The sequence below is a fragment of the Rhopalosiphum padi genome, chromosome 3 (assembly GCF_020882245.1).
Source record: "Rhopalosiphum padi isolate XX-2018 chromosome 3, ASM2088224v1, whole genome shotgun sequence".
Classification (NCBI taxonomy): Eukaryota; Metazoa; Arthropoda; class Insecta; order Hemiptera; family Aphididae; genus Rhopalosiphum; species Rhopalosiphum padi.
In genome coordinates, this window is record NC_083599.1 from 70,208,514 (window position 1) to 70,231,426 (window position 22,913).

Sequence of the window (22,913 nt, forward strand, 5' to 3'; positions counted from 1 at the left end):
ATATGGAGAATTAATAATTGGCTTAAAATCTATAAGTCCGAACAACTTAATTTATTCATTGAATAATAGTGTATTAATGAATCTTCCAATGGAATAATATAATAATTAGCAAAACGCATAAAGTATAATAGCGTGTTATATTTCTGTTAGACATATGAGTAAAGCATTTTATTTTAATTTGCTATACTTCACATTTATACCATATAAATAGATTTTAATATAAGAGTCAATGTAACACTTTAATATGAAATTAATTTAATCTAATTAACTTTTTTTTCCAAAAAAGTTAATGTTTAACTGAAAGTAAGATACTTCTCTATCAGAAATACTAAAGATAGCATAGTAGTTGTATTAACTGGGTAGCAAAAGAAATAAGGATCGTATTCAATTAGTTGTGTACTTACTTAACAGCTTCGATTAGATCTAATCCCATTTGGATGGCATTTCTGGCATGTCCATTGTCATTCATCAACCAACTAGCGTTCTTGTGTTCGTCATCGTCATAACCATAACTTTCTTCATCAGGTAATCCGGAAATGAAATACATACGGTGGCCGAGTAGTCGTATTGGGAGGCAACGATTGCGATATGCCAATTTACGAAATAGATTTGCCAGAAGTTGATCAATAAGTGTAATCAGTTGGGTGGAAATTTGGGGGACAGAATTATTATTGCTCATAATTAGGGGTGCATTATCCCAGAATCCAGTGACATTGGCAAACACAACACTAACATTTTCATATTCTTTTAAATACATTTTCGGAATATTATTAGTATTTAGTAGTATTTCTTGCTGATGACTCTGTAATTGTGCATCGTCTTGGTGGTTATTGTCATTAGAACTGCAAATTGTGTTAATGGAACGTGCAGCATCGGCAACTATGTCGTGTTTCATTTCCAAAAATACACGCCTGGGTAGCAAGGATGTTAGAAGTTGATTCTGTTTATCAAATAAGTCATATTTATCTATTAATATAATTTAGTATTTAGTAACTATAAGTAGTATTATAAACAGTTTTTATTATTCCAACAATTTAAGAACCAAAATTGAGATAGATTTCCGGCCAGAATCGAAAGAGAATTTTTTTATTTAATGTAATTTATACTTAGTGGTAAAGTACTAGTTTATTAAAACATTGTCACGATTTTACTTTCTGAAAATGGAAATTATGGAGTATTTTATTGTTAGTTGTTGCCTTAATACAAATTGAAATTCAAAAATCTATTAATAACAATAATAATCTATAATCTAGAATAAATAATAAATGTTAAAATATTTTTATAGAACTAATATCTATCATCATAGTACCTATTTTAATGTTTTTCATCGAATTTATCCAGCCGGTGTAATATTGTAAAACTTAAGGTTTTAATGTATTTTAGTTAGTTTCAAGTAGAAACAATATCATTTTAAATAACTTTTCAGGCAAAATTCACGCTTTATAGAATAGTCTAATATATAGCTAAGCCTATCCTATTTTCGTAAAATAATATTAAAATAAATCTTTAATTCGATAATGTTATTATATGAATATTTTTCTGTAAGTTTATGAATTAAAAATGTATTTACTCCAGTACCCTTAAAACAAATATAATATTTTCACTTTATAGTTTCTAATGGAATAAATTGTTTTTTAAAATGAGTCAAATCGTTAAATTTTAAAATAAGTTATAACTATAAGACTGGGCATTAATTAATACTACTCGTACATGTATCTCAATAGTATTAACATGAACTCACCAGTTTGTCAGCCTGCCGGCGCAATGCTAATCGAAAATATTTGTGTTTCCCATCAAATCTGCTGTTGCCCTCGTGACTTCTAATTTCAGTACGGTCTTGGATTATTGATTGACGCAATAGCCATCCAACCAGGTTGACACATGCCAGAACTACTACGTTAGCTATAAGCTATTGTTTTTTATAAATAAAAAAGTTATTAAAATTAATGCAATATAAATTTAAAAACAATATTCTTTGAATTATAATAACCTGTTGAATGGCCGCCATAGATGAATTATTGACTAGGCGCTTGTGTTGTTGGTAAGCGATATACATATTAAGGGTTGTGTGTCCGATGGAAGTTACGATAGTAAACAGAAAAACAGCAATTGAAATATGGCGGTCTTCTTTGAATGTATCTTCATTTTTTTTATTATCATTATGTTCGTTAAAACTTTCCTTATGTTCTTTATTTAAAAATCCGTCTATACTCGTTGGAAAAACCAGACAGTACGTGACAAATATGAAAAATGACATTTGCCATAAGCCTTCGTAAAGTGCTAATTGATTTTCATAAAAACTTTCTGAATTATAATAATTAAGTTGTAGTGACAACTGCTTTTGTCCTTCAATAGAGTTTTCTTTCGGAACTTCAGTCATTTTATTCATATTTTTATCCCCGAACACTTCAGCGAGTGGTACAGACGGCAAAATTGCGGTGATAAATAGTACGATTAACATGTAGCAACACCACCGTTGACGTTTTTGCCACTGATACCAAACATAACCAATGATGGCTGCGCAAAAAGCTTGCCCAACAAAATACCACATAGGTTGTAGATGACATAACCATTTAAATATACTGCTGTTATCGATTCCTCTTAACCATATCCATCCACTACCAAATTTCATACCATATATGTAATATACTGCGGCCATAGCAGCTGAATACATTGTATGTAATAGTAAAGCCCATACAATCGGTGATGTTGGTAACGCCGAATGGTTTTTATTATTCCGGTGATGTTGCGATTGTTGAGACTTACGTCGTCGTTGTCGTAATGGTTGTTTTTCCCAGTCATCTGGTGACTGATAACGGTTGTGCAATTCAAATAGAACAGATGGCGTCTGTGATGGACGCTGCATTGCGTCTCCGCCGTACCAGAGGAGGTTGAGTCTGTGTTCTTGTTGCCGTTGTTGCTGATCTCGCCTTCTCTGATCCTCAGTTATGTGATCTGTGGCAGAAGTTCGACACGTTGGATTATTATTAATTGATGTAGAAATAGTTGGAAACACCACCGTGTTAGAATTGTGCCCGTTAGATTGAATTCCATGTCGCCAAGACCTTGTGGCAGCTGTCACCAATCCATTTAAAAGGCTACGACGGCCTGTAACCTCAGTTCCAAGGGAATTCATAATCCCAATATTTTTGTTTTTGCTGTTGGACTTTCATACGGAATCAATGTCCAATTATCAGGAACGTAGTGTGATAACACTATATTGGATCAATGTTTGTAGAACCATTAAAATAAGTAGTATTTGATGGGCGGTTTGTTAAGAAAGTGGCAGTGGTCAGTTATAGTAGTAGGAAAGTGTTAAACCGATATTAATAAATATACTTTAACAGATGATAGAGGTAAATTGTTGCCATTATAGTGACAGCAATATTTGATTTTTATTATTTTTTTAAATTTCAGTCGTTGAAAAATGTTGATATCGATATGGATTGTTTTAACTACAGTGGTTACAGAGATAGCATTACATCACTCTTTGTCATCAAAGTCAGAAGAAGTGACGGGGTAAATATCTTCACCGTGATGAGAGAGTAGGGTAGTCGGTAGTAACACCAGCGTGCACTTGTTTACTTCATGCGTCACACCTTATATCAACAAAATAAATGTTTTATTTTTGTTAATAAATCATCAAAATATTAAAGTAAATTATAGTAAGTTAACGATATTCACTAATAAAACATATCTGAATTTTCCAGACAAATAGCCTTATTTGAAAATTACCTAGCATATAATATGCTACAAAGCAAATTAATGTATAATACTCCCGATATTCGATAATAAGAGTGTACTCTCAATTATCCGCAGAATAGGGTGACAGGCTTCACGGATAATCCGCAAAATTAAAATTACGAAAATATTTTTAATAATTAAAAATAAATTGAAATTAATATATGTTAAACAAGCGTATTTACGTCGTTATCGAGTATTCGGCTATGACAACCCAATTAAATCGATAATGAAGTATAATTTAAAGATACTTATTTCTTTTTGTATACATATAGATATGTAGATGATTCTGAGGAAGACATCAGATAATCGAGAGTACACTATATATATATATATATATATATCATTCTTTGTAATCAAATAACAAACATAGTACATGAAAACCAGTGGCGATATTTTTTTAATATAATAGTCTATATTCTATAATATAATTATAATAATAGATGCTACCATTAATTATAAATAGTACTATTTAATATTTAATCAATGATTCTACTTCAATAAAGAGGGCAATAATAAGTTGTGATAACGTATTAATGAAAATCTGGGTGCATTATTTTAATATTTGACAATAATTAATATTTTTAAAGAAATTATCAACACCACAGTCTAAAAGTTTTATAGCATTCATATTTGCTTTAAATTATTTTTACTTGATAAATTAGGTTTCTGAGCGGAGAAAGTCTGTCAGCCGAATAATTGTCGAAAGATATTTTGTATTGCTATTAGTAATTTATAAAATAACTTTACATTAGAATTACGATAAAATTGAACTAATAATCAGAAAAAATAAATCACATATTACATTACATACATAATTATAATATTATTTCATATAACTTAGAAGTCAATACCGACGTACCTACCATGTAACAATGTAAATAGGTTTGTGGTATAATTTAGTTTAATACATTAAAAATGTCATTTTAAATAGTAAATAATAATAAACAATGCAGCGAAAAGTTTCGAGTTCATACGAATAATTTTTCTAACTTCAATAATATCTTTGATGTTAAATCTATAATAGAACATAAATTGTTAAATTTTGTATAAATATCGATTTTTTTTGAAAAAAATTGTCTACAAAAAATGTATTTCTATTATTTTTAGATTGGTAAAAGTACAACTTTAAGGAATATACTTCACCGAACTTTTTAACAGAGCATATATTTTTTTACAAACCTTTGTATAGAGTATTCAAATATAAAATACAAACAAAGAACTTTTTTTTTTATCAAAATAAAATATTTATTTTTAATAAATTAATATATTATATATAATAAATAAAACAATTTTTAAGCAATATATAACTTAGGAATTAAAAACAAAAAAGATAGGTTTGAGGGTACCACTCTGCTGTACATTAGGTGTGAAGTGGATCATTATTAGAGTTGTACTAAATTTTAATTCAATGATATATCATTGTTTACAAAAACGATTCTAAGCGGAGACGGTTTGTCAGCCTATATCACCAAGTATATTTTATGATTTGTACTTTAATATAATCAATAAAATAGATAATTTATTTTATTATTAGTATTTAATTATTATAATAATATATATTATATATGTATATTTTATTATATTACAAGTATTATTGTCATTAACTTTAGAAGTTAATATCACCTAACTTAAATACCGTATAAAAATGTGAACTGGTTCATATTATGATTATTATATAATATTTTAAAAATAGTCAACATATTTAGAAAATATTATTGCGTATAGCAGTGGTTCTTAACTTTTTTGAGTTCGTGTCATTTGTATCCACGAAAATTCAACACTACATCACCACAACGTCAAAAATCAAAATACTAAACAATTTAAATTGTAAATTTTAGAAGAAAAATATGCTTTGAAAAATAATAATTACCTACACATTTTATTTTAGTTGTACCTAAAGTGTTAAAAAAATATTGAGATTTTAATGGAAAAAAATAATAATAAATTGTATAAAATTTGAAAAAATTATTAAGATTTTTAATTTTTTAATCTAGATATAAATATAACTTAATATAAATTAATATCCCAAGGCCTAATATTTAGAGTTATAGATAAAAAATATCTAAACAAGAACACCATTATAAAATTTAAAATATTTTTAATTGAAGAGTAGTTATTGCACTTTAATCGAAGCCTAACAATAATTCTTAGTCGTAATAAAAAATTATATGGTTCGAATAATATTGAAAATATTTTATTTTAATAAATGTGAAGTAAAAATATCAAATATCAGTAGCAATTTATTCAACAATAAATGAATAAAATAATAAAAAAAGTTTTTTAAAAATTATTTTTTACGTTTTAATATAGGAAATTCTCATTGTAGGTTAAAAAGAAAATGGTATCGTGAACTATTACAAATAAACCCATACCCCTAACAAACAGATAAAAAAAAAAATTATATATTTTTAAAAAAGAAAAAAATGAATTAAGCTAAGTATCGCTAATGGGTGGCTGCTTAATCAAACCCTTCATGTCAACATCCACCCTTACTACATAAGCTTATTGTGCATTTTGTGTATAGCTTGTTTATTTAAAAAAAAAAAAGTTTTAATAGGAACCTAGGCAGTTATATACAAATTTAAAATGAACATTTGATAACAATTTAAAGTACTTAATACTTATTTTTTAAATGAATACAGAAGAACTAAAATCGATTTTTTTATGAATACCATAAAAGTCACGGCATTTTTGTAATTTACCAGTAAATCTTTTCACACACATCAAATTAAAAATAATGTCTTTAAAATTTTAAATTCCGAATCGTACATTTTATTTTAATGAACGTAAAGCAATAATTTCTTGTGTTATAAAAATATTTTAACCACATACTTTAAAATAAGGGATTTTGAGATGCGTATTTTCGTGTTATTTATAAATACGCCACTGAATTTAAAAAAAAAATATGAAAGAATTTTAAATTAATCTTTGTTTATAATATACCATAAAATAAATAATAATTAAAATTAATAAATAGTATAAAATGTTATTATTTTAAATTTCTATTCTTAAAACAAAATAACGTAGATGTATTTGTGGGAGTCAGTAATTTTTAAATTTTTATTATATATTTTTGTTTAGAAGAATATGTAGAAAATATTTTTTTAATAGCTTTTTTTTATAATCCATAAATTATATTATAGCATTTTTGGTTATTTTACACATTAAATGAGTACCTACGAAATTTTATTTTATTTTTTACGTGTATTGTTGTAGGTTATTATTTATAGATATCTTATAAAAATAAAATTTGAAAATAATTTTACCTACTTGTATTTTGTTGACGATTTGTTATGAAGGAACGTCTACGGCAATATTGAGTCTTAGTTGATACGGACTTCACTATCGGCGTCAATTATGACGAGAGATTTTCTGTCCGTGTATATAAATATTTCTAGGCCATCAGTCATTTTTATCGTTTTGACCACTGTTAGAAAACTTTTCTTGCTATTCCACATTCGTCACATGTGTATCACTGCAGGTGTACGAGCACTAATTACCACCGGTCCCCGTACACAGCTTATTCTGTACTGTTACGTCATGCCAACGCCAACAAGTGTTTATTTTTGTGATGCTATTATATATTATACACCGGTGGTGCGAGTGCTCCACCACGCAAATGTTAATACACGTACATATGCTTATACTATTGTAACTGTGGTATAATGGTGAGCGTGATTACGGTGGTCGAGATCGTGTATTATGATGAAGATACGACAACATTAACGTCGATGTCGTTGCTGGTTTCTGAAGTGACAACTGCAGCACGGTCGTTGAAGTTGTGGACAGTTGATGTAGCGTCTATTTCGTCTATTATTTCTGTAATAATCAAAAATGAATACGGAAAAACAAGAAACAATAACGATCACGATTAGAAACAGCTTGACGGCTTTATTGACAGTTAAACAAATAAATTATAGTAAGTTCTAAAATATTTAGAAACTTGATGTGTTTTTTTTACTTTAGAGGTAGTTACGGTGGTAATAATAATAGTACGATGATGACAACAGCTGTCAAGTAAGCGGTATTAGTGGAGGACAACGATTGTTTGAATAAGGAAAAAGAGTAAAAGTGATCAAATAATAGTTAGATGTTGAATAATATAAGCAAAAAAAATAACGGAAAAAAACTAGAGCAAAACGTTAAATAATTCTAACGCAAGAAGTTGGAAAAATAGATTAGTGTTAAGATCAGAGGAAAAAGATCGTCGTCACAGAACGTTGACTATATTGACAAATCACATGGAACAGTCGAGCTTTTAAGTGTACAAACACTTTCCCGATAAACAGCAAAGGAAGCCAGTGAAGACTTTGGCGGCGTCGATGATAGCGCGGTTTCTGTGACTCAGTTATGAAGCATAGTCAGATACTGAACTATTATGCACCACGTAATTTTGGATAATAAAAGAGTACGACGCTGTAGATTAAAGTTGTCACCTTGTGGATGAAAACAAGTGTGACTGATAGGCACGAAAAACAAACAGAAATAAAACAATAACTATGACGTAAAAAAATTGATAATATGATATTATATCGTATCGGTCGAGCTACAGTAGAAGAAATTGTTTGTAACGATGACCACGGTGGCTGACAGCCAAAAGTTGACTGAATGGTCACGGATCACAAAATAGCAGCAGCATCCGTTTAGCCACAGACCGCCGTCGTAGCGAAAGTTCCAATTATGAGATGGGGGAGGCGTGTAGGGAAAGGACGACCTACGAATCCGCCTACGTTCAATAATAATTCGGGAAAACCACCCATATTGACACCGATGGGCGGGCGATCGCATTCCGCACACGCGTCGCAGAAAATTTGGTCGAAGGGATAAATACAGCATCCACATAGTCCTGAGAAGCCATTCTTTACCGCAACAGTCTATACCTTACCCACCCGCACCAGACAACTCGGTGGATGACTCACAACGGCCACCCCCATCGAATAAAAACATAATAATCTAGGGCAACAATCACCGCCTACATTACCTACCCCCGACAGCATAATATATTCCACGACCCAGTTTCGGAGTGAAAGTAGTTTCCATGCCTACACTCTGCTGTCACTGTTGATCGATCCAAAACAGATTTTCCTAGGTATTCCTGTGTAGCACAATCGCCTCTTCCTAACTACATACACGTTGAAATGTCACCGCCTTCACAGGAAACCCCTTCTATTTTCAATCGGTAGTCATTATTTAAGTTTTTATCCACTTACAGTTTGGTTTGGTAAAAAAATTTAAAAAAATTAAGTTTTACAATTTAAAGCTTACTTTATACTAACTTGAAATGTTTATAATATCTGGATAATAAATATATTTTTCGAAGTTCAAATAAAAAGTTGGACAATGTATGAATGTTAATTATTATTTTTTTTTAACTTTTAAATTATGATTAGCCATCAAATTATATATGTATACCTATCTAAATTTGATTTAAAATTTAAAATAGGTACTTGTTTTTATACAATTGTACATTCATATTAATTGTAAAGTTATCAAAATTCTCACAATTTTAAAAATGACAAATTAATGAATATTTGAATTATCTAAAATTACATCCGTGTTAAATATTGTGTTTATGGTAATTGAAGTGCAGTGGAACTTATACAGGCAAAGTTACACTTCATCATCATATAAATTAATATGTGATTTAGTAACAAGTGGCTTTTTCAATAAATTTATAAACCAAAAAATAAATATTAGATAAATTTATTTTTAAAATAGGTTTTATTTAGTGTAAGAATAACAATATTATTAGTAGAACTATAGGACTTAAATGCAGTAGCTAATTTATTTTTATTTTTAAGTTGTAATTGAATAAAAATATATTTTGTGACATTAGGAATAAATTTAAAAATTGTGTTTCTTATATACTTGAATGTTTCTAATAATATTTTTTTAAGAGCATATTTTTAATAATGAGTCTATATTCAATACATATTATTCAACAATAAGAAATATTTTTGTGTTCTTTAGAGATTTTATCATTATTAAATACAAATAAGAGCAATTCATTATTATTTTAATTTTAATTTAATTCAAAAAAATAATAGGAACATCGAACATATTATTATTTTTATATTTATATAACAGAATATACCCAAGTGCATATAGTTTGGCCAGAGAAATACAAACATATTATATTTATTTTATTAATATAAAAAATAAATAAGTACATCTAGTACAAAAGATATTTTTTATACGACAATAAACTAGTTGAAATAATAGGTATAATATAATACAAATATAATATTCTAGAATTTAAAAAAAAAAGTATAAGTTCTCATTATAGTGACGCATTAGACTTACGAGTGAACAAAATCCCACGGTATTATATACTTACATGAACATGTGTTTTTTTTTTACAGTCCAGCATATAAATCTAGTCATAAATTATATATTATTATTATTATTAAGCATAATCTGCATATAGATATTTTAGTGTATTAAACTCTATCCTTTTAATAACAGTTATAACATAATTTAATTGTGAAAATTGAACTATATGTGGTCATGATTTCCACTGAGTGTAAAATTAATTATATTAACATATCTAGATTGTGTATAACTCAATTTCAAACATTTTTACCTTGTTTTTTACCTCAGATATGCAATATTTTCTGATTTTCATAACTTTGAGTAATACTTACATTTGTAGCTTGGTTATAATATATATATTTTTAAATTATAGCATTATACATTAAATAAGCAATTAAATAGCTGTAAATTAATAAAACTTGTATACCTTATTTTACTCAAACATATTACAACAATGGTCAATTAGTTTAACAGTACTGGCTCATACAAATGTCCAAAAATATTAAATAAAACAAAATTATCTCAACAATTATTTATGAAAAACTCAAATTACATTAAAATATCATATTTCATCAATAATTTAGTTAGTATGACTTAAAATTTAAAAAAAAAAAATGGTGTGGAGAGGTTTTATTGAACTTACAAAACTCATTGCCATAGTCCACATACCATATTGTTAATTTGATATTCTCAGTTATAAAAAAAAGGAATACAAGAGACTTGAACTAAAATACAATTAGCATTTCTAATCGAATGGCTCAAAGATAAAAAAAATTAGTTTAAATTATCAAACATTATAGGTACTATTGGCAAAAAGGTATCCACTTGTAGTTTATTTATGTTTTTTTTTTATATAATTTTCTAACATTTTTATTTTTAAGTTTGATAATAGATCAATATTCACTTTAGTACTAAAAATAATAGTAAAATAGATTGTTCTAAATAAAAAATTTGGTGTTATCCCAGGAAATGTACGCAATCATGTTTTCTAAAATGGTACACCGTAGCTAAGTACTAGTACTTTCATTATTTTAAGTATGTTACAACTGACTTTTAAAGATTTAATTAATTTAAGTTATGATTATATTTATTAATAATGTTACCCATAAGCTCCATAACACCAAAACCTAGTTACATAAATAATTTTTATGAAAATTAATAAAAATTCAATTAGATTCAAGCAATTTACTTCTTTGATTTATTCAGAATCTAAAATCAAAAATCTTAAAAAAAAAAAAGAAATTAATTCAATAAAATTATTTTATAATAGGAAAAAGTTAAATGCTATTTTGCTATTTTAAATGCTAATTAAAATTGTAGAAAATTGAGGTAATTTTTTGCAGCACTATTAATCATAAAGTTTGTTTCTGAATTATAATTATATCTAATTCTTATTAAGAGGATATGCACTGATGCTCACAAAAATGTTTGAATAAGCATCAAATTTCCATAAATTAACTATTATTTGTTATTATGAATAAAAAAGTAACCAAATTGAAGAGATTTATAATAAGTATTTTAATTTTTTTGATTGCAGTTAACATTCAAATACATATAAACATAAACTTATGTAAAAATGTTTAAATAATTATATTTTTCTTATTGTATGCATACAACTTAAAAGATATCTTATATAATATCAAATCATAATAAATAAGAATTACCTACCAAATGTAATTTTTGAGATCTTAGGAAGGAAAAAAGCAGTAGTAGAACGATTATGGCATGCAAGATTTCAGATGAAATATTCTTTAGACATGTACCTCTTATTAACCTCTTTATTAATACATAGTAGTAGAATTGGTTACAATTTTATTGATTGTTTAGAAAAATTTATTTCACACTACAGTTATCAAAAACATAATACCTACTATGAAAATTAAATTGAATAACAAGTGTCAACCACAATGTGGATACACTATGGCAGCTGAAGTACAAATGGCCACATTTAAATTGTACATAATTGCTCAAATATAATATTTTTGTTCACTAATTAATATTTAAATAGCAAATTGTATTCTTATTAGGTTGTCTCAAACTATAATTTCAATATTTTATACATTTTATATGTTTATGGCGAGATTTATAGTTTGTTATTTTTTTTATAGAGTATTAAATTTATATTTTCATGACTGGAACAATAGGAGTATATTTTGTAATTAGTTTCTAGCCAATCTTTTTATTATTATTTTAGCTGAATCTAATGACAAATATAAAAATGCAATTCTAATATAACTAGAAATTGATAATAAATGGGATTAATTAATTTGTGATTAGGTGATCTAAAATATTAGAAAAATAAATTAATGGAATAATTATTTACCTACACAAATATTAGAAATATGTAAACATTGAAAACAGTTAAAAGAAAATGTATAACAATTTTATATTCATAACTTCTGAAGCAGATAACAATTATTAACATTTTGATTAAAGTTATTAAACAGTATTAGCATTATAGAAAGCCAGTTTAAAGTAAGCTATTGCAATCTTTTAAAAATATTTTTTTTCTTTGATTAATCTAAACTTGAAAATATTATTTTACCAATTATTAATTAATCTTTCAAGTGATCATAATACATGAAACAATACAAATAGTTGAATGTGTGTAAGACTAAGTTCAAATTTAGGTTCCCATTATAATGTTTTGTTACTTATCAAACAAGTGTAAGAACACTTTAAGAACATTTTTTTTCAGAAACCATTATAAAATTATGACAAATGACATATTGAATTGAATTTACATCATAGTACCTACCTAAAACATAGGGTTACCATACAATCTGGTATCCTGATCAACTTTCGGGAAGGTCAATTCTCCCGATTTTAATAACTAATGTTAGCATTTCGTTATTAATTAACTGTTTCTAGTAGAAAAACTGATTTCTCGATTTAGGTACAAAATCAATTTTAAAATTATTTTCCTGATCTGAAGACAATAGTTATTAACAGATACGTTCCCTCACAACAATTTTAGTAATAATTTTATCTCGTCATTTATCGTTAGTTGATAATAACTTTTGTCGGTTACTCATTCAGATTTGTAACGCATGTTATAGAGTGTTGACTGTTATATTGTGGTATTCAAGTTATAAAAAAAAATATATTATAACTGACGGTTGGCAGTGAAGCAATGGTAAGACGTTTCCCATAAAAACCACACAAAAACGTTGATACAGGATTAGGTAAAATACAATATCAATATACCTAACTAAAAACTCCACTAAAACCACCTACTTATCGTTGAAAATATGCATATTATTATATTGCCCGTTAGGTGTATTAACTGAACGGTCGTCGTTAGCACGTCTAATATGAAATGGTTAGAACTCACCCTTAAGTTCTAATAATTGCACAAATAGGAAGCTTGTTACAAAGTCTGTCGGAACGTTGTTCGTCTCGCCGCGTTTTATCTAAAATTCATCGGTCGCTCGGCGCAACGGAAACGGACCGACGACAGAGAGCACGGTTGGCGTATCCGCTCTGTTCCGGGACTGGAGTGGTATACCCGAGAACGGCAGCTGACCGCGAAACTAAAGGCGCGAGGAACGAGGTGTGACCGGAGTACTCGGCGGCTCGGACCGTTTCCAGACTCGCGGGGACATGCTCCACACACACACACACACACCCGGGATGATACGTTCGCGGCGCCGGTGACGGGAAACACCGTCGCAAGTGCAGATGTCGTCGACTTTTCGGCGTCGCGGAGGAGTCGATCTGCGTCTACGATACCCCGCGCGTTCCGTCCACCCCTCAACCCGTGCAGTAGCCGGCGATCGACACCGCCGTCGCGCCACCGCCCCCGCTCTTCCCCCACCACGAAACACGCAACGCCGACGGATGACCTGCGTTCAGCCGGCTTCCCTTTGTTTACAATGCGATAACGTCGCGCGGACACCCACGACAACAACAACTTACTACCACTACTACTACTACCACCACCACTACTACCACTCTGGTCGTCGGAGCACTGATAGGAGGCGGCTCGCTACGGGACGAGCAGAGCGATCGCGATGCGATTTTTTCCGATCTTCAGAAAACCGGACACGTCGTACAATATTATAAATTATAATATACGATGATATTTTCAATTAGTTCGTGGTCGTTTCAAAGGGGCAACAGCAGTTCCCGGATGCCAAACCGATGGAACGACTGTCGTCGGCCCGCGCGACAACCGGTCACCAGGTGTTATCACGTTTATACGTCCGATATCGCGCAGCAGCAAGAGAGTCGGCGTCGTTATCGTCCCGGAACAATAACAATAACAGTGTTATTGTTGTTGCGCGAGTATTGCGCGTATTTACCACCACCACCGCAGCCGAACGAATAACAGTCATCGCGTTATTACGTATTATCGAGGGTCATCGCTCTGATGCGCTTCGTCACGGATTCCGACGACCGAAACGTCCGTCCGTCGCTATTATTGTCCACCCACCGACGACGACCGCGGGGGCCTCGCCGTACGGGCTGATAACGTCGGTGGCGGCGAACCTTATCAACGAAACGCCAGCGAGCCACAGAACAATAGTCGCCGTACATTTCCATAATAATATCATAACTAGCGGTTCGTAGCAACAAATTATCATCGTTATTACTACTTTATCATCGTCGTCATCATCATCATCGTCGTCGTCGTTATTATTTTAATTGGAATACACCGTGCGATACAGTGGAATTAATTAATAATTATCGTTCGTCGGGGATTACACAACGCGCGCGCACACGTACGTCACACTCGCGGCGACGACGACGACCAATTGGATCGACTTTCGTGGTTCGTTTGCGTAAACTTATCGTACACCTTTTCGTCTCTTGTTGTTTTTATTTTTTTTCACCGTAATTCCCGCGTCGTTTGCATACCGTTCTTTTTTTGTTGGTATATCCGATATCGTAGGTTTGGCAGAGTAGCACGTCCGCGCGGCGAAATCGTTTGCTCACCGTGTGTGAGCTGCCCCTTTTGTGTTTGGCGCGCGCGTGTGTTTTTACGCCGCAGAACTGACCGGCAAAGGATTCGTCACAACGGTCCGTGTAATTTGTGGCCTGCCGAAAACAAGTAGTCGAGGACATAACATACCAAGTGGTAAGTGTTTTTTTTTGTTTTTTTCCCCCTTCTCGTCAAACTTTAGCTAGTAATGTGGTAAATTGCTCTCCAGACGACGACAGTACACGGATATTATTGACAATATTCTTTTGCTCACCGTTTTTGTACGTCGTAAGCGCTTTACTACAAAATATCTGAGTTTTGTTACAATATACAATCTAATTACATTGTGTATGTGCATGTGTTACTAGCTACTAAGCAACACCACTCCCATTCGTGTCGACAGCAAACATCATGACTGAATCCATGCTGTCTTAAGCTGGTGAGCAAGTGCAGTAACCTAAAGCTTTGTATTTAACACGCAGCATCAGTAGCGTCTACTCACATCCTCTACACTACAGTCACTACTCCTAAAATGAAGGTATTGTGTTTGAATATGTACACTACAATTTATGAATACATATATTATGCTTAAACTGAAAACATAAGAGGCTTTTGAGATTAATCTTATTATAATCTCCATTTATGGCATTTTACTGTACTAATTTATTAAAATAACATAACCACACACATGACAAGAAAATAATAGGTAATTTAAATATATATTACAAATTCACAACTCATTTATATTATTATAATAATATAATTTGTCTCTTCTGTTAATTTAGTCTATACATATATTATGAACTTCATAATTTAGAAAAATAATTTTCACATAAATAAAATGTTATTAATCAAACAAAATAGTTCAATTGTTATTCACTTATTTTTAAAATTAAATACAGGTTAAATTAGCTGTTAATGGTTGTATCTTTTCTAAATAAAGTTGGTGTACCCTAGGTTTTAGTATTGTATGATTTTGTGGGTGAACCCGGCTCATCAGAATTATCAGTAACTGCTGGTGAGACACTGGTGGTAACCCGACAAGATGTTGGTGAGGGCTGGTGGGAAGGAACAAACACATCTGGCCGCACAGGCTTGTTTCCAGCTGCATATGTTGAGGTTTGTTTTTCTCGTAGTTTGATTTATATGGTTGTATTTTTACCATTTATAATGTTTATATTGAATGCTAATAGGAAATCAAAACTAAGGTGGATGACAGAAAAGATGAAAGCAAACCACCGCCAGCTTTACCACCTCCACCGTTACCGCCATCAACAGATCCATGGGAAGTTGATGATCAAAATGAATTTTATTCACAAGTTCCTGGCAGTCAAAATCAGCAACAGGCATATCCACATCAGCAGGCTAGTACTTTAACATGATAAAATAATTAAAAATAAATATTTATTTTTATATATACTCTTTAAAAGAATTAACTTTAGAATTTGAACTCTAATTATCATTATTACATTGTTAGAAGTTGAGAATTAAATCTTTTTTCTTATTTTAATTTTAATTCGACATAATTTTAATATTTTAAAAGTTAATTATGCTTTCAATATTTTTTTTTATTTAATTCACAAGGAATATAATTTATACCTAATACTAAAAAAATACAAATAGATTTACTATAGCTAATACACTTTATTTTTAACTTGGCTTTTTTTTCTTAAATCACATCTAGATTATATAATTTAACTAAATATAATATTTGTTTGATGTATTTAAATTTTCATATGTATTTGTAATTTTTCTTGTACTCATTAAATTAGCTGTCATCCAATCATCGAATATTTCTGGGATAACAATTTTAGTGTAAATTATTATTTTGTAATTGTATTTACAGTCACCTGATGATTATTATGATGATGAATGGGACGACGATTCTGAATATGGTGGTGGAAGCACTGTGACTTCATCTGCTCCTATACCACCAACTATTCAGTATCCACCTATAGGAACAAAAACGACATCAATAAGGAAAACAGCAGGTACCTAAAATTGAACTAACGTCAGTATAATTATTTCTTTTAAATAAGCCATTGGAGTTTTGATTATTATAAGCTCTTACAATTTATCAAAAATGATTTAATGACATAACAATGATAATTAATAAAATATATACAAATTGATTTATAATTTGATATTTTTTTTTTTGTAGGCAAGACAGCTGCAACAACTGGTGGCAGCAGTTCTCGGTTTTCCAAGTTGGTAGGTGGTGGTGATGCATCATATATAATGGGTGCCATTCAGCCACCCATCCACTTACCCGATACAGAAAACATTACAATTGTTGTGCGTGGTGGTACTGGTGGTGGCCCCATGGCAGTGGATGTTGAATGGTGCCGAGACCCAGATAATGAACCACACGGATACCAGTGTGTGGTGGCATCTCCAAAGAAGGAAACAAAACTCAAAGGCTTGAAATCGTTTATTGCATACCAAATAACTCCTACGGTATGTTTATACTCTATATTTCTAATGTATATGTGCCATTTTCATCTCTCCTGCACTTAATAATATGATATATTATATAATATTATATGTGTAGTATCAATAATGACTACACAGGTAAAAAAATATTCACTTTGTATTAAAAACTTATCTGTATTATTATCAAATATTTATTGAAAACTCAGCAAATATTTACCATTCAATAACTAATCACTGTTTAACATATTACCATATTATAAGTACTACTGATAATGAGTATATAGTGCATACTTGTATGATTTTCAGTTATTATGATAAACTTACATTATAATAATAGCTTTTTGAAACAAAAATATACCCATATATTAAAAAATCTACTAATTTTTTTCTATTTTACTAATTAATTTTTGTTTGACATATGTGTTGTAGTTTAACAATATTCAAGTATCCAGGAGGTACAAGCACTTTGATTGGTTACATGAACGGTTATTAGAAAAGTACTGCTGTCTAGTTCCAATTCCGCCATTACCAGATAAACAAATTTCAGGTTAGATAAATCAAGGATCTATTTTGCAAATAAATCATATAATAATATATGCATATTATGTTATAAAAAATCCTTAACAAACAATATTGATTTTCAAATAAAAAAAATATCACTTTGGTCATAATATTATTATACTTAGGTCGATACGAAGAACAATTCATTGAACGTCGTAAACAGCAATTACAGGCATTTGTAGATGCAGTATGCCGACATCCTGTATTATCACGGGGTTGGGTATGGCGGCAACACTTTATCACATGTACGGATGAGAAACGTTGGAAGTCAGGCAAGCGGAAGGCTGAGTCACGGAATACGAGTGCCGAGACCCTCACTGGGGCTAATGTATTTTTTGTGATTAGAGTAATGCCTGCAGATGGTAGTAATGACCCCCCTCCATCTATCAACCCAGCAATATTGTATGTATGTTACAATGTTATAACTAATTATTTATTTAATATTTTTACCATTTGATTTTTAAAGAGATCGTGAAGTAGAAGGATTTCAGAGATTTGTGACTGGATTAGAAGGAGCACTGAAGAATATGGCACAAACGGTTGCAGAACAATCAAAACGTATGCAAACATGTTATAAACGTGATGCTCAACGATTAGGCCAGTCATTTTACATGTTGGGTCACGCGTATAGTGGTAAGTAACAGTATACATTATTATTATAGTATATTCTTTACAGTGACCAGCTGATACAACAATATTATGTTAACTTATTTTTTTTATTATTATTTTTTTATTAATAATTAATAATTAATAATGTAGGAGCATCATCTTCATCAATAGGAGATACTAGTGGTAATGGCAATGTGATAAGTCTAACTACCCGACAACTGATGACGGCTCTGAAAAAAACTGGTGATGTATACAATGAGATGGGTGGCCGGCTGATGGATGAGTTACCTGCCGCAGGATGGGACTCATTTGCTGACATGCTACACGTGTACCGTGGTGTTGCAGGGGCGTTTCCTGATATATTAGCTGTACACAAGGTGAATTGCAAATTTGTTTGTCTAAAGACTAGTGGTAAAAAAGTTTGCTATATGTATTGTAATTTTTATTGGTTTACCACTATTGCGAGCTTAAACTATTATTTATTAATAATATTCTTTCTATAATCTGCATAATAATCACAGGAGAGTTACCTTAATTTGTTTGTAATAGAGTGCTGTGCAGAAACGGAAAGAATGTGAAAGACAATACTCTGAAGGTATACCAATTGGTGGTAGCGGTGGTGATGGAGCTGGAGGATCCAGTAGTGGAGCAGGTTCTGGTAGTGGTGGAACCACAGCAGTGACTGACCCAGAACAACAGAGACGACTACTGCGTGAGATGCAACGTCGTACTGATATAGTGTCATATGCCCTGTTAGCAGAGATAAATCAATTTCATCGAGACCATGTACTCGGCCAAATGGCTGGCCATGTTCGTCAACTATTGCGCAACCAGATCGAATATTACAGAAAAGTTAGTAAAACATTTATGATGACAATATATGACCAATGCTGTTTGAATTATAATCATGGCAATGCTATAATGTTAAATAGTAGCGATTTCAGGAAATTAGGAATTCAGAATTATCAATATTGTTATGTGAAAATAGTTAAATAATAATGTTGTATATTGTATGAAATATATGAATATGAATAAAAAAAATGTATTAATTAAGTCTTATCACTCATATTTTCATTAATAATTTAATTTTTATTTACACATCACCAACCTTAATAGTGATCATTAAAATATTATTAAGTTGCCACTATAATACTTTCTTAAATATTAATAATAAAGAAATATTTTCTTTTTTAGATTGCTGACAATTTAGAAAATGTTTTACACATGTACCCCGATAATGGCGATGAAGACTCTTTAGGAGTTGGAATGGACCATCATTATGACCAACAACAATACAACCAAGGAATAATTGATGATAACTCATCTTATCAACACCAGTATTATTCAAATCAGTAGTAGTTATAGTAACTTAATGGAATTGGTAATATAAAGCATGGTAAATAACTAGAATGCAATTGTTTTTAAAACTGCTAATACTCACGTATAACATATACCTATAATATATTAGGTATCACGATTAATTTTTTAACTATTTGTAACCGTAGCCCACTAATATCACTGAAATAAACTGTTCTTATTCTTATTAAAATAATATTTTTGGGGGAATCCACATTATAACTCCTGCTACTACTTTTACCATTATTATCCCTAAATTAAGCATTTTAGTTTTAATTATACTTGATTATTTTTTATTTTTTATTTTTTTGTTCTATATTATTGTGTTCAAATTATTACCATGTATTAGTTATATTACTATGCTTTTGCCCATTATTATTATTGATATTACTATTGGTTGGATTTATATTCTTTTCAATGTATAAAATATTGTTTTTAAGTTTTTGTAAAAGTCACCAGTTTGACATATACAAATATCATATAAATGATTCAACTACCAAAGCATACTGCATATGTTGATAATTGTTGATACTTGTTAAAATTATAGAAATATTAAATAGTGATATTCTATTCTCAAATTAAGAAGACAACTTGACAGCAACTTTGCCAGGGGCATGGCTTTACTACACAGCAGACATACAGATAGTTAACTCTAGTGGCATTTTTTTTCTGATTTTTCGTGGTTCAAATATTTAAATTAAAACTTGGTTTTTGTCAATTATGAAGAAAAAGGTGAATTTACAATTACTTTTTACGTTCAATATTTTATATATGCTAATACTTTTTTCAGCATATTATATCATATTTAATATCAACATTATTATAAATGTAATGTACTCGTATACTATTTATAATCAAAGATATTATTTAATTAAGTATGCTTATAACTATTTTTAATACTTAAAAATTGTAAACGACAATTATGGAGGTGGGTGGTTCCTAAAATTGTTTTTGTCTCATGAATGAAAAATGTTCACGCCAGACCACTGCCCTACGAGAACTAGTTGCCTTGGGGTTAACTTTTTGATTGTAATGAAGTATAATTAATTATTTGATTTAACACCTAATATTTTTTTTAAATCTGAAAGATCATAGCTGATTTAGAATTATCCTAATAGTTTTAATAGTTTTTAATATATTAGTAAAATAATATATTTATTTTAAATCCTTTGTAAAACTCAGTTGTCAGATGAATTTTAAAAAAGAAATTAATTCTGAAGATCTGAAATTTTTACAATATTTTTTTTATTATATTTGAATAATTAAGATTTGTTAAAATATCCAAATTTTCCTTATATGTACTGACCAAAAGAATATGTAATTACTTGTACTAACATTTTAATGTAAATAATATATTTCCATTGATAACAGATAACATCTAAGAAGTGATAATTTTGACTTGAAACTTATTATTGTTGGGACCATTTTTTATTATTATTATTATTATTATTATTATAAGCTACCATTGTATGAATTTTTCCAATTTAAATCATAACATTTGTTTTACTTATTTATTTATAATATAATTCTAGGAATATAGATATATTTATTATATAATCTATACTATGTAGGTACATATATTTATTTTACATGTGCCATCATAATGGGTGTTAATTATTACGTTTATATGTATGTAAGTGTGTACGAAACTGTGTAACTTAAAAGGGTATTTGAAATATATGTTAACTGAATTTATGTATAATATACTCATATTAAATAATTTACTTAAAATAAATATGTATCCTGTGGCTAGTCTGTTATATTTGTCATTATTGTAAGTTATTACCATTTTTTTTCTGTTTCATTTATTAGGTATACCACCTATGTTAGATTATTATCTTACCTACGCTAATTTTGAATATATTATTTTTTTAGCTAATAATTATAGATTGTTTTACATTTATAATAAATACTAAAATACAATAAATTGCCTAATAATTATATTTTTATACTACATACATGTATTTAATAATTAATAAATAATATAATAACTTATAGCTATAATACCTGATTTAATATATATTATATTTGTATACTTTTATGAAATTAAATCTTAATGGTACAATTTTGTTGTGAACAATTTATGAAGTTATTCCTGATATAACGTATTCATCCTAATAATCCAACAGTTAAATTAAGCCTAAGCTGACTGTCACCAATCATCATTCGTAATCTCTACAACAATAATAGTTATGAGTTTATGACTAGTGCTTAACTGTAGCAAAATTCTATTAAATATACTTTCACTCAATTACAACAGTGTGTATACCGATACTACAATAATTGAGATGTTTATAACAAATCACTGTGGATTTTTGTTGATGATAATTTTTCCAATTCAATAAATTGGTAATGGTAAAACAAAACTGTATTTATATATCTGTTGTGGATAATATTATTGAATATTGATTGTAAAAAGTTGGCAATTAATTAATACAACAATAAAAATACAAAAGTATATTTATTTTTGATTTTCTCGAAAAATAAAATTAAGTTTTAGTCCTACGTTAACGAATATTTTAGGTATGTACAGAGTTAATACGATCGCGTGAAAAGAATTAATACCTATGTATTTTAATAGTTGTTGTAGCACTCGGGTAAGTGTGATGATGAAATAATAACCGTACATGTAGAACCAGTAGAAGAATACAACAAAAACACGGAATTATACGTTTCACGCTTAATTTCGTACCTGTTGTAAACCGACGAGTGTTAGAACACGACCGAACATACGTTATCGGCGTTTCTGACCGTCGGACTTAACGCCGCCTACTGCCTAGCCGTCGACAGATCTTGCGTCTCCACCACGGCCCTCGCCCATGTCGATACTGCGGCAAACAGTCGCGTTGAGTGTGCCGCGTCCGTGCGTAGTGTGCGTATAATCGCATTTTTTGTTTGGCGTCCGACGACCGCGTATCCCGCTGTGTGGTTTAGTAGTGTGGTTTAGCCGACGCGGAAAACTCCTCCGATCGAC

At 30.0% G+C, this 22,913-nt stretch overlaps 2 protein-coding genes and 1 long non-coding RNA gene across 6 annotated transcripts in view; 1 reads left to right on the top strand and 2 right to left on the bottom strand.

Moving 5' to 3' along the window:
- The window catches only part of LOC132927241 (uncharacterized), a 29,320-nt gene extending 15,488 nt beyond the window's left edge, over nt 1–13,832 (bottom strand). Inside the window, exons 1-5 of one of the 3 annotated variants that reach the window (XM_060991739.1) lie at nt 13,391–13,832; nt 7,015–7,563; nt 1,991–3,599; nt 1,742–1,909; nt 405–940 (exon numbers count right to left, since the gene is read on the bottom strand). In XM_060991739.1, coding sequence (XP_060847722.1) covers nt 405–940; nt 1,742–1,909; nt 1,991–3,136 — 1,850 coding nt within the window. In that variant the 5' untranslated portion in view covers nt 3,137–3,599; nt 7,015–7,563; nt 13,391–13,832. Of the gene's footprint in view, nt 1–404; nt 941–1,741; nt 1,910–1,990; nt 3,600–7,010; nt 7,564–13,390 lie in introns of all 3 variants that reach the window. The other 2 variants (XM_060991740.1, XM_060991741.1) reach the window with 2 other exon arrangements.
- Nucleotides 13,833–14,289: 457 nt separating this feature from the next.
- LOC132927243 (sorting nexin lst-4) lies at nt 14,290–21,691 on the top strand. The gene is made up of 12 exons (XM_060991743.1): nt 14,290–15,136; nt 15,349–15,518; nt 15,938–16,099; nt 16,174–16,344; nt 16,827–16,971; nt 17,142–17,437; nt 17,843–17,960; nt 18,100–18,376; nt 18,441–18,607; nt 18,734–18,960; nt 19,133–19,435; nt 19,778–21,691. The coding sequence occupies exons 2-12, from the start codon at nt 15,513–15,515 to the stop codon at nt 19,937–19,939; spliced, it is 2,034 nt and encodes a 677-aa protein (XP_060847726.1). The 5' UTR covers nt 14,290–15,136; nt 15,349–15,512; the 3' UTR covers nt 19,940–21,691.
- Nucleotides 15,684–22,771, bottom strand: LOC132927246 (uncharacterized). 2 transcript variants are annotated; one of them, XR_009661672.1, is made up of 3 exons: nt 22,632–22,771; nt 16,831–16,932; nt 15,684–16,351 (listed from the first exon to the last, which is right to left on the bottom strand). It is a non-coding gene; the product is annotated as an uncharacterized LOC132927246 (long non-coding RNA). The 2 variants fall into 2 exon arrangements; XR_009661673.1 differs by lacking the exon at nt 22,632–22,771 and adding an exon at nt 19,114–19,249.
- Nucleotides 22,772–22,913: the final 142 nt, after the last annotated feature.

Coding starts and splice junctions, on each gene's coding strand:
- LOC132927243 (XM_060991743.1), top strand. Junction 16,100..16,173: donor TTCCAGCTGCATATGTTGAG/GTTTGTTTTTCT, acceptor GAATGCTAATAG/GAAATCAAAACTAAGGTGGA. Junction 16,972..17,141: donor ATCAATAAGGAAAACAGCAG/GTACCTAAAATT, acceptor TTTTTTTTGTAG/GCAAGACAGCTGCAACAACT.